The sequence below is a fragment of the Coenobita brevimanus genome, unplaced genomic scaffold (genome assembly GCF_032717465.1).
Source record: "Coenobita brevimanus isolate Jiangsu-jjx unplaced genomic scaffold, ASM3271746v2 jjx.HiC_scaffold_2633, whole genome shotgun sequence".
Lineage (NCBI taxonomy): Eukaryota > Metazoa > Arthropoda > Malacostraca > Decapoda > Coenobitidae > Coenobita > Coenobita brevimanus.
In genome coordinates, this window is record NW_027643580.1 from 20589 (window position 1) to 36300 (window position 15712).

Here is a 15712-nt window from a genome sequence, read left to right on the forward strand (position 1 = left end):
TTGTAATAGGTTAATGCTGAAATTGCATTATATAGTATTAACAGCAGTTATAATTTTTGGACTCTGCAGTATATTAAAGATGTTGGTAAATCCTGGCCCACTAAACTCATATTGTATTCCAGCTGTTCTTTGTGTGGTGTTCTGGTGCTGTGGCTACTTATTCTCTTTAGCTTGTTGATTATTGTATAATGGTAGAATAAAACTAATCATTTTGAATTCCTTTTTCAGTGAACCTAAACTAATCTTTTTAAAATTTGTTTTTCAGTGAACCTCACTCTCGGTTCTATGCTGCCCAGATTGTGCCAGCATTTGAATACCTCCACTACCTTGATCTCATTTATAGAGATCTAAAACCAGAAAATTTACTAATAGATAGCCAAGGATACCTCAAGGTTTGTTGTTGTTTTCTTGGGGAGGGGAGGGGAGGAGCATTCTTTTTATCTCCAATATACACATTACAGTTGCAAGGAGTGTCATTTGAAGTTATTGATAGACATATTGAATAGTTTGATAAATTGCAATGCAGGTAACTTTATTATATGGAATGTTTGTAAATTATGTTGAATTTCTTTCACATACAGTAGGAATGCATTATTGTTCATTATATGCATAAAATGTGTGTATTTTAGTGTATTTGTATATTTAATTAATGATGTTTATCTTGAATTTAGTCAGACAATGTGCATGTCATTTCAATGATTACTTTTAATATTTCATTACTTTTAATATTTCAGGTGACAGACTTTGGATTTGCCAAGCGAGTCAAAGGACGGACGTGGACATTATGTGGAACCCCAGACTACTTGGCCCCAGAAATCATTCTTTCTAAGGTTAGTTTTTTTCTGATACTTCTACTGTGTTTAATTTCTCTTTCTATTTGGCCGATTATCTGGACATTGATATTATCCTTATCTGGCTAGAAAGTAGGTGTTTTCTGTAATATATAGATATGTTAGAATACAGAGTATGAAATGGAGAGAGCACAGTAGTCAAGGACTTAGACATAATTATCACACAACATTGTTATAGAAGTTGGCCAGGCATATAGCTTAATTGATACATGTCCATAGTGGTGCTTTTTATATTATGAAGGTTGGGTTTGAACGTTGTGGGGTAGATGTGGATGTGGTTGAAAAGATTAGGAGAAATACACTGAGGTGGTTTGGACATGTGGAGAGAATGGAGAATGAAAGACTGACTAAGAGGGTGTATGTAGGTGAGGTGGAGGGAGGGAGAGGGAGGGGTAGACCGAGGATGAGGTGGAGGGATGGAGTTGAGAGGTATATGAGGGAGGGGGGGGTGAGTTGGGGGGAGAGTAGTCGAATGGTGGGTGACAGAGTGACTTGGAGGCGTTTTGTCTGCGGCCACCCTTTGCGGGATTAGGGTGTTGGGCTATAGATAGATAGATAGATAGGGTTTGAATGTAATACTGAAACTGTTTTGACAGTAACTATGTTGGACATGTGGTTATAAGATTGAGTTGTGATGGCAGTTGTGTTTTGATGGAAGTGATGAAAATGCTAGTGATGTTAGTAGTGTGAAATAGGTATTAGCTGGTTGGTTCCCATTACAGCCATGAGAGTGATTTATGGCAGTTGGTTGATATACTTCTTGTGTTATGAAATGTACTCAGCTACAAGTCCAAGGTGAGAGTCTCAGACTATAGCAGGTAACAAATTGTCAACATTAATGTAATTTTCTCCCATCATGCAGCAGTTTGAACCATCCTGATCATAATCCTGAACCTGTTTCTCATCAAAAGACAGTGGTGGTAGAATCAGTTTAGGCCAGACAACCATAAATACATGTCTAACTGTTGCAAGAAAGTGGCTTGGTGTCACTGGTGGCATGGTTATTCTTTGATCCCCAGACATAATGTGCTGCATTGTAGGGCTGGTGCACTGCCTGTGCTGAAGGGTACAGGGAAGGAAAATTTTACTGTACTGTATTGGGTTTGCACTTAAAAAAGAGAGGCCAGAACACTGGTATAATGATATGGCTAATCTGCTGTGTCAATGATTATGAGGATATTAGTGGTGATGTAGTTATGTGCCATGAATAAATAATATCTGTCAGCTGTAATGCCAGGCTGTGCTCAGAAATGTGTTTGAGCAGCTGGCATGAAGGGCTTCCCCACCAGCCCTTGTTGGCAGTGGTGGATGGATGAGTTTGGTCGGCTGCAGTGACGTTGCAGTCAATCTGTGTTGGACAATATGTGATGAGTGTTGGAGTAAACTTCAGCATACTCAGTGGATGTAAAGGACTAAAGGGGGAAGTTGCTCTCTAAGTTCAGACTAGTCAGTCATGAATGTGGGGATGTTATTGGGGGTACAGTGGAGCGTACTGGAGATGTTAAGTGGCCTGCCCTGTTGTGGATAGGAAACAGAGTGGGTGGGAGATTACAGTAATTGTAAGCAAGTTGAAGAAGGTATTAGTATTTTATTTATTTTTTGTAAAAGTGAAAGGTCTAGAATTGGTGGGGTGTGAATTCTGGCTGCTTAGCAGTTGGTAGATACAGTGGAGTGTGGAGGTGAAAAGTGAATACAACAGTACTACTCATCAAGCCATTGGTTATGACATCCCTCCAGTTGTATCTATGTATGCCTTCAAAGCTGGCAGATGTATGGAGGTGGAGGACTGGTATTGGGGCAAATTATTACTTATTTCAGAATTTGGTGAGAAAATAGTGATGCTGGGTGATGACTTAAGTGGACATTTAGATGAGTTCATGGGTCTCAGGGGGTGCTTGGTGGGGTGTGGTATAGCATAAGGAATGTTGAAGGTGAGAGAATACTTAATTTCAGTGATGTATTAACCATGGTTGTATGCAACACATTGTTCGTGGAAAGAGCAGGCAGACTGATGATATATGAATTGGGTGGTGTTGAAAGGCATACTGATTATTTCCTATTTAGTAAACCTGAATGGAAACATTTCAGTACAGTAACATGAAGGGGATTAGTGAAGATGAATGTCTCTCTTTATGGTAGGTGGGGGCACTCACCATCCACTCACTTGATGTAGTGCTGCTTTGGGTGTCTGCCAATTCTTCTCTTCCATCCTTCCTTTCTGTCTTTCATTCCTTCACTCTTTCCTTCTCCTTCTGCAGACGGGTGACTTTACACTCTCTCTTCTGTCTTTCTTTCCTTCATTCTTTCCTCTACCTTCTGCTTATGGGTAACTCTACACTGAATGACAAACCAAATTATTTCCTGTACACCAGGGAACCATTTACTACGCTGGATGGTAACCATATAACCAAATTATGGCATCTGGTGGCTTAGTGGGTAATTAAGGTGCTCCAATTGGATTGAGCCTGTGTGCTGTAGGTTTATATCCAAGGGGTGGTTGGGGTTTATTGTTTACGTAATGCCACTGAGGGATGAGTAAGACTGATCACTCTCATCTTAAATGTCAGGACCAACTTGCCTAGCCCAGGGTTCCTATGCTCCTCATGGGGTGACATAGGATTGGATGATGGATGGATATATGAATGTATCTCACAATTTAAGTCTTTTTCTGAAAAGAAGTAGGAAGAAGAGCAATGCATATGTTCCAAGGAGAAGCTTTTTCCTAAACAGAGAGCAAAAGTTGGGATTTTTGCTCATCTTTAACTCGTTTTCATTCTTTAATGGAAGTGATATTGTAAAAAACTAAGAACATAGTCAAAAGGAACATTCTGTTGCCTGCAAAGAGACGTCAAGTATAAAGGTGAATGAATTAAGTGCAAAACTCGTCATGACATAAGTATATTCAGTGTTGTAGGAATGGTATGTGGAAGAATTATTGTAGAGTATATTCAGTGTTGTAGGAAAGGTATGTGGTGGAATTATTGTAGAGGAAGGGCTGATCGAGATGACCTAGCTAGGCTTAGATCAGGACATCACCCAGCCCTCCAAAGTTATCAGTTTATATTTGATTTAGTTATAATCACATATGACATGTATCCCACTTGTAGAATAGGTCCACACAACATAACACACATAATGGAGCACTGTGCAGCACACGCATCCCGGAGATGCAGACGCAACATCAGTGGTGGATGAAATCTGTGGGATGACCCCGTAGAGGTGGTTGCTTATTTGCAGTCAACAGATCTACTTGGTCAGGTGGACCGAGGGTAAGCAACAGCAACAGCAACAAGACACCATAGCATTGATGTTGCAAGTGCATTGAGGAAACTTCATATATATATCCAGAGTAAACCCCATAATTTTGAGTGATTAATTAGGGACAGTGGCTGTGGGTTATGTTTGAGATTCATGTTTGTCCTTAATGATGAGTGTGCTAGTTGAGTTGAGTGACACAGTCACTCTGCTTTATTGAAGCCAGTGTTCTTGTAAGTGTAGGTAATGTTGGAACTCTCCTGCTGCATTTGAGTTTTGGGGTGCAGTGAAGGTATTGTCAAGTCATCAAAGGGGGAAGAGTTGGTAGGTTGTGGAGGAGGTGGTTGAAAAGTGAGGGTGAAAGGACTGAGCCCTATAGAACACCACTGGGGAATATTCTAAATAAAAATCTTTGTTCAAAGCTGAAAACTTGGATATGTTTCCTGAGAGGATGGTGGTTAACCACTTCTTGTTATTGTCTTCCATGTTGATCTCCAGGTATTTGATGATCAGGATATGTCTTGGTACTGTGTCAATAGCTTTACAGTATTTATGTCTGTTAGTTTTTGTATGATTCTTAGATATATGAAAGAGTTAATGAGAAATATGGTATGAGGTTTTAATGTGAAAACAGCAAAAAATGCTCTGAGAGGCTGAGCCTTTTGAAGTAAATTGTAAAGATTTGCCAGGAGGTTGCATGAGAGTGAGGTAACCAGTAATAGAAGAGGTAGACGAAGTGTGAGTTGGGGGAATGAAGTGACAGGTCACATGAGGGAGGGAATGAGAAATGTCTCGATAAGAGGGATCACTGCCTAATTTGGATGAAAATGCTTGGAGGTTTTGTTGTTAAAACCACCTTTCCCACAGCATCAAGCAATAAGTGGAAAGCTCATCTGCTTTTCGGTCATTTAACCCCTTTGGGTTGAGGTTCCTCAATTTGCTGAATGAGAATGCCTGACAGTAGCTAAAGTAAGATAATATGGTGTCCCCATATCCATAAAGAAGCTGAATAATCCTCCAACAATGCCAATGTAAATATTGGAATGCCTAAGTCATTTCCAAAGGGTTAATAAGTATATGTATATTACATTACGTTAATAATTTACAAATATAGTAATTGCCATTCATTGTCACTCATTGTAATGTGGCCCCAGACTCATCTGGATGTCCCAGTGAACTGCAGGCTGAAGTAACCCTTTTCCTGCACTCCACCATCCTCCTTTCAGAGGACAGGGATGGATTTAAGGGACATTTATATAATCTGGCAGTGGAAGGTGTCTCTCTGTAGCATCTTCTTGCAGTTTACCAACAACTTTTATAACTGCAGTATTATTAATAGACATTTTCCTTCATTTTTGGTTCTGTATATGCTGTTCTGTTTGTTGTATGAGAAGATAGTAATTTGATGAATGTACACCATTTACTATTGTGGGTGGTAATCACATATATATATATAACAAGTAAATATATATTTGATGGGCCAGTGTGATGGAGCAGTGAAGTGTTAAATGATGGAAAGGTGGATGGATATATATACTACAACAATCATGTGTAATAATTTCATCACAAGAACATAGTGTTTTAATACCTGTGGCTCTTTCTTGACAGGGCTACAACAAGGCAGTGGATTGGTGGGCTTTAGGAGTACTCGTGTATGAGATGGCTGCTGGATACCCACCCTTCTTTGCTGATCAGCCCATACAAATATACGAAAAAATTGTATCAGGGAAGGTAAGAGCTATGACATGCCAACAGGAGTAAGACTATGTAAACATCATTATTATGCTCATCATGTCGCACTGTTAATCAAGTAGTATCCTACATTGATGTGTTAAAAAATGTTTAGGCTATACCAGCATATATACATGCTAGTAGATAAAAAGTATGCACACTCACACACACAGTAAAGTCTTGCTGTTGTGTATATTGGATTAATTACAAGAAGACTCAGTGTTGATTTAAGCAAAAGGTTAACTGCACTGATTATATCATTATGTCTATCTATCAGTTCATTGTCAGATGCCTTAATCCTGTAGGGGGTGGCAATAAATGAATTGCCATTATACTATCCTGTTTTTAGCTATCTGACTGCCATCTCCAGCTCACATTCCTTTTTCTCGTAAACATAAGTCTCTCAAATATCCAGTGTAATTCAGCAAAACTCAGTGCTGGATACTGCAAAATGCCGGATATTACGTCGGTACCTCCAGTTGGCTATCCATTGGGCATTGAACCAGATAATATGTCACCACCCTAAGCTATCCGTCTTGACCCGCTATCCTAAAAACTTTCCTACAATACACTCAGTCTTCGTAAATCGTGTCAATTTGAGTCTGGACCACTGCCGTGATTTATGAATAATATCTTTTATGTGAAAAATTAATTTGGGTCTGGACTTTGGCCAACCCGCCCCCACAGCACCCTACCTACACCTATCTAGGCACCATCAAACACAAACGTTCAAATTTAGGAATATTCAGTGCATGTATTAAATAGAAATAAGCCATGTTAAGGGATCTCACCTTAATCATATGACGAAATTGCTTAAGTGAATGGAGTAGGGTGGTGTTAGGAAGAACTTAGAACCTCTCAGTACTTGTTCTTCCCAAACTCTTTCGCCAGCTTTGAAAACTTCTCTCCCCTCTCAACACGACAAGTGAGCTCCAAACGTTGACTGTACAACAACTGCGGCAGTTTCTTGACGCCATACTGCTTAGAGCGCTTCATTGGGGGGTCGGAAGGGGCCTTGGCAGGTGGGAGGTGGGGGGAAGTTGCACAAAAAGGCAGGTAACTCTCGTACTCCACGGCAACGGTCTGTAGTGTGCGGACTGGCGGGACAAGAAGAGCAACAACATGGCGGCATTAGTATGCACATATGCCACCAGGGACGCGCGGTGATTGTTTGTTGGGTCGCGATTTTCAGTTTGAATGCCGCGGTTTACGGTTCTCCTCAGAATAGGCCCACTTGGGTGCCTAGATCCGCGATTTTCGTGACTTAACAGTGATTTAAGGTTGGCAGCAGTCTGATGGCCACCTAGCCTTGATTTATGAATCCGTAATTTATGAACACTTGATTTACGAGGATTGACTGTATTACCCATGAGTAAAAGATTAAAATTAAACATAAAATACATACAGTATTGACACAGTACATGTAGTACAGTAATACAGTACATAATTTAATCGTACATATCATAAGTAATATAAACAGTAATCATATACAGGTATAATTACGAGTGAGCAAGCAAAGGAAAGTCTACTGTCGGAGTAAGGACAACAGAGCGAATATGAGCAACCTGGCACACCATCACACTTTGCAGAGGATAATAACTTTTTACTTATGGCAGATAGAAACCTGGTTCCATTTAATATGGTGCATACACTCAATATAATTCATGTTAGCCCATACCCTCGGTCATAAGAATGTAAGAACCATGCTATATCTGGGATTTTCCTGAGGAGTGTTTAGCAGAAAACTGAAACTTGATAATATTAAAAAATTAATTTAAAAAGATTTAATGTCATGATATTAGGTTTTTATGCAATGAAATTAAATATAGATTAAATAGATGAAAAAATACTTTCAACTTTTCTGTATCTTGGGGGTGAAATTCCATAGAGTAGACACCCATTTTCCAGCAGTTTTCTGTTTATTGGCAAGACTTACAGCCAAGATTGTCTTGTGTGTGTTTTGGGGTCTGCCTGTGTGCAGATTGAGCCCGGTGTCTGAGCCTTATGATACACATTACCTCTGAAAAGTGCATCGTACCACTGATAGCTTCCTGTTTCTGAGCTGGATGTTGCCTAATTTTGCCAGATATTGTTTTAACAGAACTGAGCCAAAAGCATGAGATAATGTAATGGGATGGAAATTGTGATGACAGATAATTGAGAGTTTAGTGTACTTGTACCACTTTACTGTATCACTGCATCTCATCCTCTCCTTCCCCCATTCACATGTGCTCATACTATCAGTTTTATATGTGTATATTGAACTGCAATCCAGTACATCCAGGAAAAGTCTAGTGCAGCCATGTCAGTTTGAGATAGTGAAAAGTGTGCCTACTGATACAATGCTGCTGCTGTAATGCAGTACATGTAAGTAATACAGAAAGAAATAAGGATGCATAGCAGTGAATCATTAATTAATTTTGTCATGGAAGTATATACAAGAATACATTAAGTCCTCTTCATAAAGCATCCTTTTTGTTATTCCATTTTGCTTTTAAGTATACACTAATCTACAGAAAAAGATTGCCCTCAAGGTTGATTGCTAACGGTGAAGTGGATTGGCCAGTTTTACCATTTTAATGCACTACAGTTCTTTGACTTTACTTTGGCCCAGCTTTTTGCCCTGTTGCAGATTACCTCACATAATTCAGTGGCAGAATAAAATATAGTGGCTCTACAGTCTTTTCATAGCACTTTTTCATGACTAGCGTCATATTCTAGTGTCAGTCTCTTGTTAGAACTCAGTAATCAAGTTGGAGAGATGGCAATTTTAGGCCAGGTTCGAGTAAAACAATTATAGTTATACAAATATCAGTATACTGTAGTTGTGTTATTCCAGAACTCGTACATAAATTGTAGAAATGCCTGATTATAAACTGGATGCTTGTAATTTTAGGTAAATTTCCTTCACTGATGTCCTTTCAACAAACAGAATATATAACTGTCCTTTCAACAAACAGAATATATAACTGTTCAGTTTGATGATGATGAGGAAATAATGTAAATTGCGTTAGAGCTCACAGGTGTTAACAATAACATTCATGTTATGCAGTATTAAATTTGAAAGTTCTGTTGTGTATCTTTAGGTCTCTGCCCCCTAACCCTCAGCTTCTGTGTAAACTAATAATAATATCTTGTGATTACACATACAGCAAAAGTCCGGTAATACGAATGGCAGGGGACCGAGGGTCTTTCAAACTATTGGTTTTTTCAGACTGTTGGGAGGGACCTCTGAAAACATTAGACATATGTACACTCACGATCACTAATTCCTGGCCAGGGGTGTCCCCTTCCTACCCCTGTATACCCAGGGAAGAGGGGAGGGGGGGACGAAACAAGCTCCACCTGCCACTATCCCAGCTTCCGACCCTCCCCCATACCCCTACCTAACCCCCACCCCACCTGTCATACTATTCATCTTCACCTCTACAATAGAGGTGAAGATGAATAGTTTCATGCTGGTACATCCAAGGCCAAGAGCAAGTCCAAGCCAGATAAATCCTTAGATAAAGCCCTGAAAATTTTGAAAAAAGACCAGATAAAATAAAAAAAAATTTGCCTTGACAAATTCAGATTATTGGGATTTGCAGATTATTGGAGGCCGAAGTAGAGGACTTTTACTGTATTATGAAAATTCTTTACTCATGTCCCATTACAATTCAGTTAGAGCCCAGTGTATGGTATAATTTGTTATTATTAATAGACACCTCAGTTGCTCGATTGATAGAGGTCTTGGATCAGAAGAGAATATTCACTAACCAACGATGGTTTCAACCCAAGAAGTGTCCATAGGTATTTCTGTCACATAACTCTGGCAAGGAAACAGGGTAGCTTCCTGTGGCATTAATGATGTGGACCACAGTAGCCTAGCCTCAGGTTCTTCTATGCCTTACATGGGGAGTACTGAAGCACCAGCTATTTGTTGTAATTATTATTACAAGTGTGTTGGAGCCATTATAAATGATACATATGATTTATCACTCGGAGCAAGTTCTGAGACTGTACTCAGTTTCATTTCACTTGACAGAACAGGGCCTTTCCTACAACTTGAATACAGGGAGGTCACAGAGTTATGAGTACTATAGTTTAGTTACCCCAAAATCAGCTTGTTAAGTGAATGCTTGTACATCAAATTACATTACCTTTAAAAAGACTTGGTTCCTGACCACCACCACATTACACCTACACTGCCATGTATGACAGTTTTAAACAAGAATAGATTTAGTTACACCTAAAGCACATATAGCAATAACATTTGACCCATAATAATGTATAAGTACTGTAATGGAAGCAGAATGAAAGAGAAAATAGTATAGGAATATACTGTATATGTACACTTACTGTACTTGAACAGTATACGGTACAAATGTTTGAGTTCATTGGGGTTGAGCTGCCCTTCTGTCACTTCACCACTGTTTGGAAGGCATGAAGTAAGAAGCAGAGCGAGCTCATTGTATATCACTATCATCATCATCATCTGGACCTCCTTTCCCACTCAAGGGCAGGCTGAGATGTAGCAACATCCAGAGAGCCCAAGTTTGCCCAGTCCTATGGGCCACATTTCCATTCACTCATCATTCAAGTCCCCAGAATCCTGGCTCTGTCTGATATGCCAAAAAATGTTCACCACATTCTGTAGCTTCACATAAAGGTATCCAATAGAGTCGATCATTTAGATAATACCGTACCTGTGCGTACAGCCCTTTACACTAAATATGACCAAAGTGAGTGCAAGAGAGAATGAGAGTGAGGCAGCTTGTGGAAGAGTGGGAAGGAGGGGTGCATAGAGCTCACAAACTTGCCCCCAAGACATCAGTGTCATGTTATTCCACACTTTGTCCAGCTAGCTTCGCAGCTGTGCATGTCTTGAGTTTTCATTATGTAGGCCTCTTAATTGATTCATGGATTCTCAACTGGCCATTGTAACTTTGGATTTTCAGTACTTGTAATGCCAGAAAGTGCCCAGTACATGCCAGCATTATAACACTTGATTCTTGTATAACTAGGCCCCCCTGCACTAAGTTGTGGTTGCATGAAATATGATAAACCTTATTTTTGAGGTAGGAATGAGTCTTCTTGGTGATGTATCAGATTGACCCACCACTTGGCCATCATCATAGGTGAAAGAGGCTGGGAAGCTTCATCAAGATGTACTCTAACTTAATCACAACCTTGTTATTACAGGTGCGGTTCCCTGGTCACTTCTCTTCTGACCTGAAGGATCTGTTAAGGAATCTACTGCAGGTTGACCTGACCAAGCGGTATGGAAACCTCAAGAATGCTGTTAATGATATCAAGAATCACAAGTGGTTTGCATCGACAGACTGGATTGCTGTATATCAAAGGAAGGTAAGATTGATCCAATGTATGCCCTGCTTTTTCTCACTGAAAAGTACCGAAAGGTGGGCTGTTCAACTCACCGATTGGCTATTTTTTGTTGCACTAAGGTTTGTAGTGCAACATTTAGGGCACTTAAAAAGCTTTACTGTATGGGTAATGAAACACAAATGATTCAACATAGAAAAACACAGAAAAGGCATTCTGGGGGGGGGGGTTATGTTTATCAACACCTGATGTGGGGCAGTTGGACTTGGTGGGCATTCATTCGAGGTTTTCATTCAAGTTGCTTCGACCTGTGATGCCTTCTTGCCCAGTACTGTCCATTAGTTGTGTGCCTTCAGGAGGCCCGCCTCTCTGCTCCCCCTGCTTCAATTCGAATCGAAGCAGCCAGAAGAAGTTTGGTTATATACGTTGATTGGTCCTCCTTCAATCCATGACAGCTGTTAGCATTGAGCCCTGGATCAATATTTGCACTAAGGTACTTGCTGCTGGCAGTGATGGAAAACATGATAGATGTTGAACTCTTTATCGTATTCATGATAATCTCCTCATGTTTTTTACCGTACCTGAATATCCGGAGCTTTCCCGTAGGATCATCCGTGATGTTGGTTTTGCCATAATTAATAATGTTTGGAGGGGGTGCTCCCCTAAGGCTGTCTTCTACCTTTTTAAAGTTGGCCACTATGACCTCTTCAGAGACAGCAGCCTGCTTCCTCAAAATATTTTGGCATATCCTGGAGGACAGCAGGACTTTTATGTCTCTTCAGGAAGCCATGTACTCAGTCTGTACTTGGAAGATTATCCTTGAAATCTGCGATGTAATCTTTACAACTGTCCAGATAGTACTGATGAAGTTGCAGCATATAAATTGCCCCAAAGTGCCAAGGCAAATTGCCTGAGTCAAATTGCCCCTTTAGTCTAAAATCATATTATTTTATAAACAAAAGCAGCTAACTTACTCTGGTAGGTGGATAAACATTAATGACACTCAGTTTGTTATTATATATCCAAGGGACAATGGAGGAAAATACAGTTAATCTTGTCTTTTATTGTTGTAAGTTACAGCTAAAAAAAATGTGAAAATAACAGAATGAGAAATTGATCACAGTTCACTGACCTTCAGCAAGCTGTCCCTAAATTTAATTTACAATATAAATTAGCAATTTCAGATTATAGCACCATATGAGAGTGTCAGATATACCCTTTTTACACTGTCTGACCACCTAAGTCTCATTACTCCTTATTGAGTCTAATTGCCTCAGGTGAGTCGAATAGCCCCATCATACGGTAAGTAATGGTGGCAGTAGAATTACAGTAGAAGTTTGCATGATCTTAGTGGAAGGTTTTAATTTCCAGTGTCTTCAACACAAAATATGGTCACTAATTTCACTCTTGTAGCATTACTGGTATATGATTACCAATCAAGGTCTGTTCACTCTGCACTAAGGTTTTTGTTTCCCCTCACCTCTGAAACTCACTCATACACACCTTAGTTGAAGCTTCCTCACCATGGATGCAGTGCACTCCAGTCTGCAAGAATAACTAGGCAATAAAAATGCATCTAACTGTATTTTTTTTTTTAAATACCTGTATATTTAATTATTATAAATGAAGTCCATTGCACTAGCTCTTTTCCTGCAGTTATGCCAGATGCTTAGATAGATGTGCTTAGAATTCAGAAAGCAGCCATAGGACATTACCAGATCTGAACTGTATTTCTGTTGAAAGTAAGGCAATAAATTTTAGATGCTTAAGGACTGTATACAGTGATCGTATTTTACTTTTACACTATTTATATTTTAACTTTCTCTTACTTTATGCGGTGTATACTAACTAATGCATGTTGCTATACTGTATTTATTTGCTTACCGTAAAGTAGATGTAATACACTACTTGCTTTTACTTTGGGAGCTACTTGAGAATAACATTTATGGGAACTAGCTATATAACCAGTCTTTACTGTGATGTAAAGGTAAGCCTATATAATATCTACTGCATATATATATATATATATATATATATATGTATCATCATCATCATCATGATCATCACCAACCATTGAATGTCCACCGCAGGACCGGCCTATTCCAACAGAAGTATATATCTATATGTGTGTACTGTATGTATCTATCTATCAATCAATCAATCAGTCAACCTATCTATCTATCTATCTATCTATCTATATAATATGTACATAGAGAGAAAGTAAGAGAGATATCAGAAGTCCCATTGAGTGATGAGCAGGGTGGCTTTAGGAGTGGCAAGGGATGTGTGGATCAAATATTTGCAGTGAGGCAGATAGTGGAGAAGGCTTTTAAGAAGGACTATAAGGTGTTTATGGCATTTATGGGTCTGGAGAAAGCATACGACAAAGTAGACAGAGAAGGATTGTGGAAGGTTTTGCACATGTACAGTGTAGATGGTAAGCTGCTAGGTGCCATCAAGAGTTTTTATGATGGTAGTGAGGTATGTGTAAGGGTAAATGGGCATGTAAATGAATGGTTCACGATCATTGTGGGCGTGCAACAAGGTTGTGTGATGTCCCCATAGTTGTTCGATATATATGTGGATGAGGTGATGAGAGAAGTAACAATACGAGTGATGGAGAGAGGGATGGCATTGGTAATGAATGATGATGAACGGAATATGGTATCTCACATTTGTTGTACACTGATGATGCAGTGCAACTTGCAAATACCGGACAAGAGCTTGGTAGACTAATGCAGAGTTTTGCTGATGTCTATGAGCATCATGCCTTGAGAGTAAACATAGAAAAGAGTAAAGTGATGGTAATCAAGTGAGAAGGTGACTCTTAGTGTGATATTTAAGTGAATGGAGAGAGACTGAATTGGTGAGAGAGTTCAAATACCTGGGTACAGTGACAGAAAAGAGAGGAAAATGTGCAAAAGAAGTGGAAAGTAGAGTGACAAGGAAGGAAGGTAGCTGGTGCTATGGAGGCCTTGATAATAAACAGAGGCTTGAGTGTTGCTGCTGCACGAGGCTTACGAGTAGGAGTGTTAGTGCCAGTTTTAACATATGGATATGAGACTATGGTGTGGCATGAAAGTGAAAAGTCAAAAGTGTGAGAGCAGTGGAGATGGGACTGCTGAGGAATGTGTGTGGAGTAGAGAGAATGGATAGGATATGAAGTAATGTGACTCGTGAAGGATGGAGAGTGAGGGAGTCTGTGGACACCAGAATTGTAGAGAGTGTACTGAGATGGTATGGTCATGTGGAGAGAATGGATAACAATAGAGTGGTGAAAAAGGTATATCTGAGCAAATTTGAAGGAGGGAGGAGGTGAGGTAGGCCAAGGAGAAGATGGAGGGATGGTGGATGAATGTGTAAGGAAGAGAGGTATGGAAGTTGGTGAGGCTGGGGACTGACAGGAGATCAAGATGGCTTGGTAAATGTTGTGAGAAGAAGTGCATGATCAGTCATTTGGCACCCCTTTTAAACGTGACAGCGTTGGGATTGGCTCTATCGGATACATTTATGTGAAGCTACAGAACCTGGTGAAAGTTTTTGGCATATCAGATAAAGCCAGGATTCCAGGGGCTTCAATGATGAATGAATGGAAGCATGGCCCATTGGAGTGGGCAAACTTGGACTGTCTGGATGTTGCTACTCCTCACCCTGCCCTAGGATGGGAAAGGAGGTCCAGATGATGGTGATGACGACATATGTATATATATATTTTTATTTATATATAGATGCCTGTTATGTATATATATATATATCTATCTATCTATCTATTGCCAGACACCATAATCCCTTAAGGGGTGGCCATTTGACTTTGAGTTATTTGTTTTACAGGGAGAGGCACTAACCTTCCACCAACCCACTTGACACGTAGGGAGCACGTATGGTTTGGTTATATGGTTACCACCCAGCGTTGTAAATGGTTTCTTGGCTTACAGGAAACCATTTGGCTTGTCACTCAATGTAAAGCCACCTGTAAAGGAAAGAAAAGCAATAAGAAGTGACAGGAAAGATGGGAGAATTAGGAAGAGAGGAGGGCAGGCACAGAAAAAGAATAAGGCTAAGGAAGACATAGGCAGCACTACATCAAGTGAGTGGATGATTGTTGCCAGCACCAACCACCAATAATAACCAATAACCAATAAATAATAACCAGTAATAAATAATAAACAATAAACAATAAATCAACGGAAATACATAACATACGAACATCCTAAATATTTCGGGGGCTGAATGTTTACAAAATTTTGGCAAGGACACGAAAAAACCCGACATCCTTTAAATATCTGCAAACAACAATATTCTCCCACCAAACTACACTTATTTATCTCCACTGCCATGTATAACAACAGTAAGCAGAATTAAGTGGGGAAATTAGCTGTAAGTAAGGAAAATATGGAGGCAGAGCAGGATACTTAACTTACTACGCCAGCCATCTTCGACGTCAAATCTTACAAGGATGCCAAATATCATCTCAATACAGCCACTTTCCCTCACATGCGTACACCCAAATAATCTCTAGTTGCTTCTCTAACACCAGTGAGTAGAATTAT

At 39.7% G+C, this 15712-nt stretch overlaps 1 protein-coding gene across 1 annotated transcript in view; it reads left to right on the forward strand.

The window, feature by feature from the left end:
- Positions 1-265: 265 nt before the first annotated feature.
- LOC145389942 (cAMP-dependent protein kinase catalytic subunit PRKX-like) overlaps positions 266-15712 on the forward strand; it is a gene marked incomplete at both ends in the record, with an annotated part of 36541 nt that continues 21094 nt past the window's right edge. The window contains 4 exons of the mRNA XM_080265051.1: positions 266-392; positions 735-830; positions 5715-5837; positions 11022-11186. Of these exons, the coding sequence (XP_080121177.1) occupies positions 266-392; positions 735-830; positions 5715-5837; positions 11022-11186 (511 nt within the window). The remainder of the gene's footprint in view (positions 393-734; positions 831-5714; positions 5838-11021; positions 11187-15712) is intronic.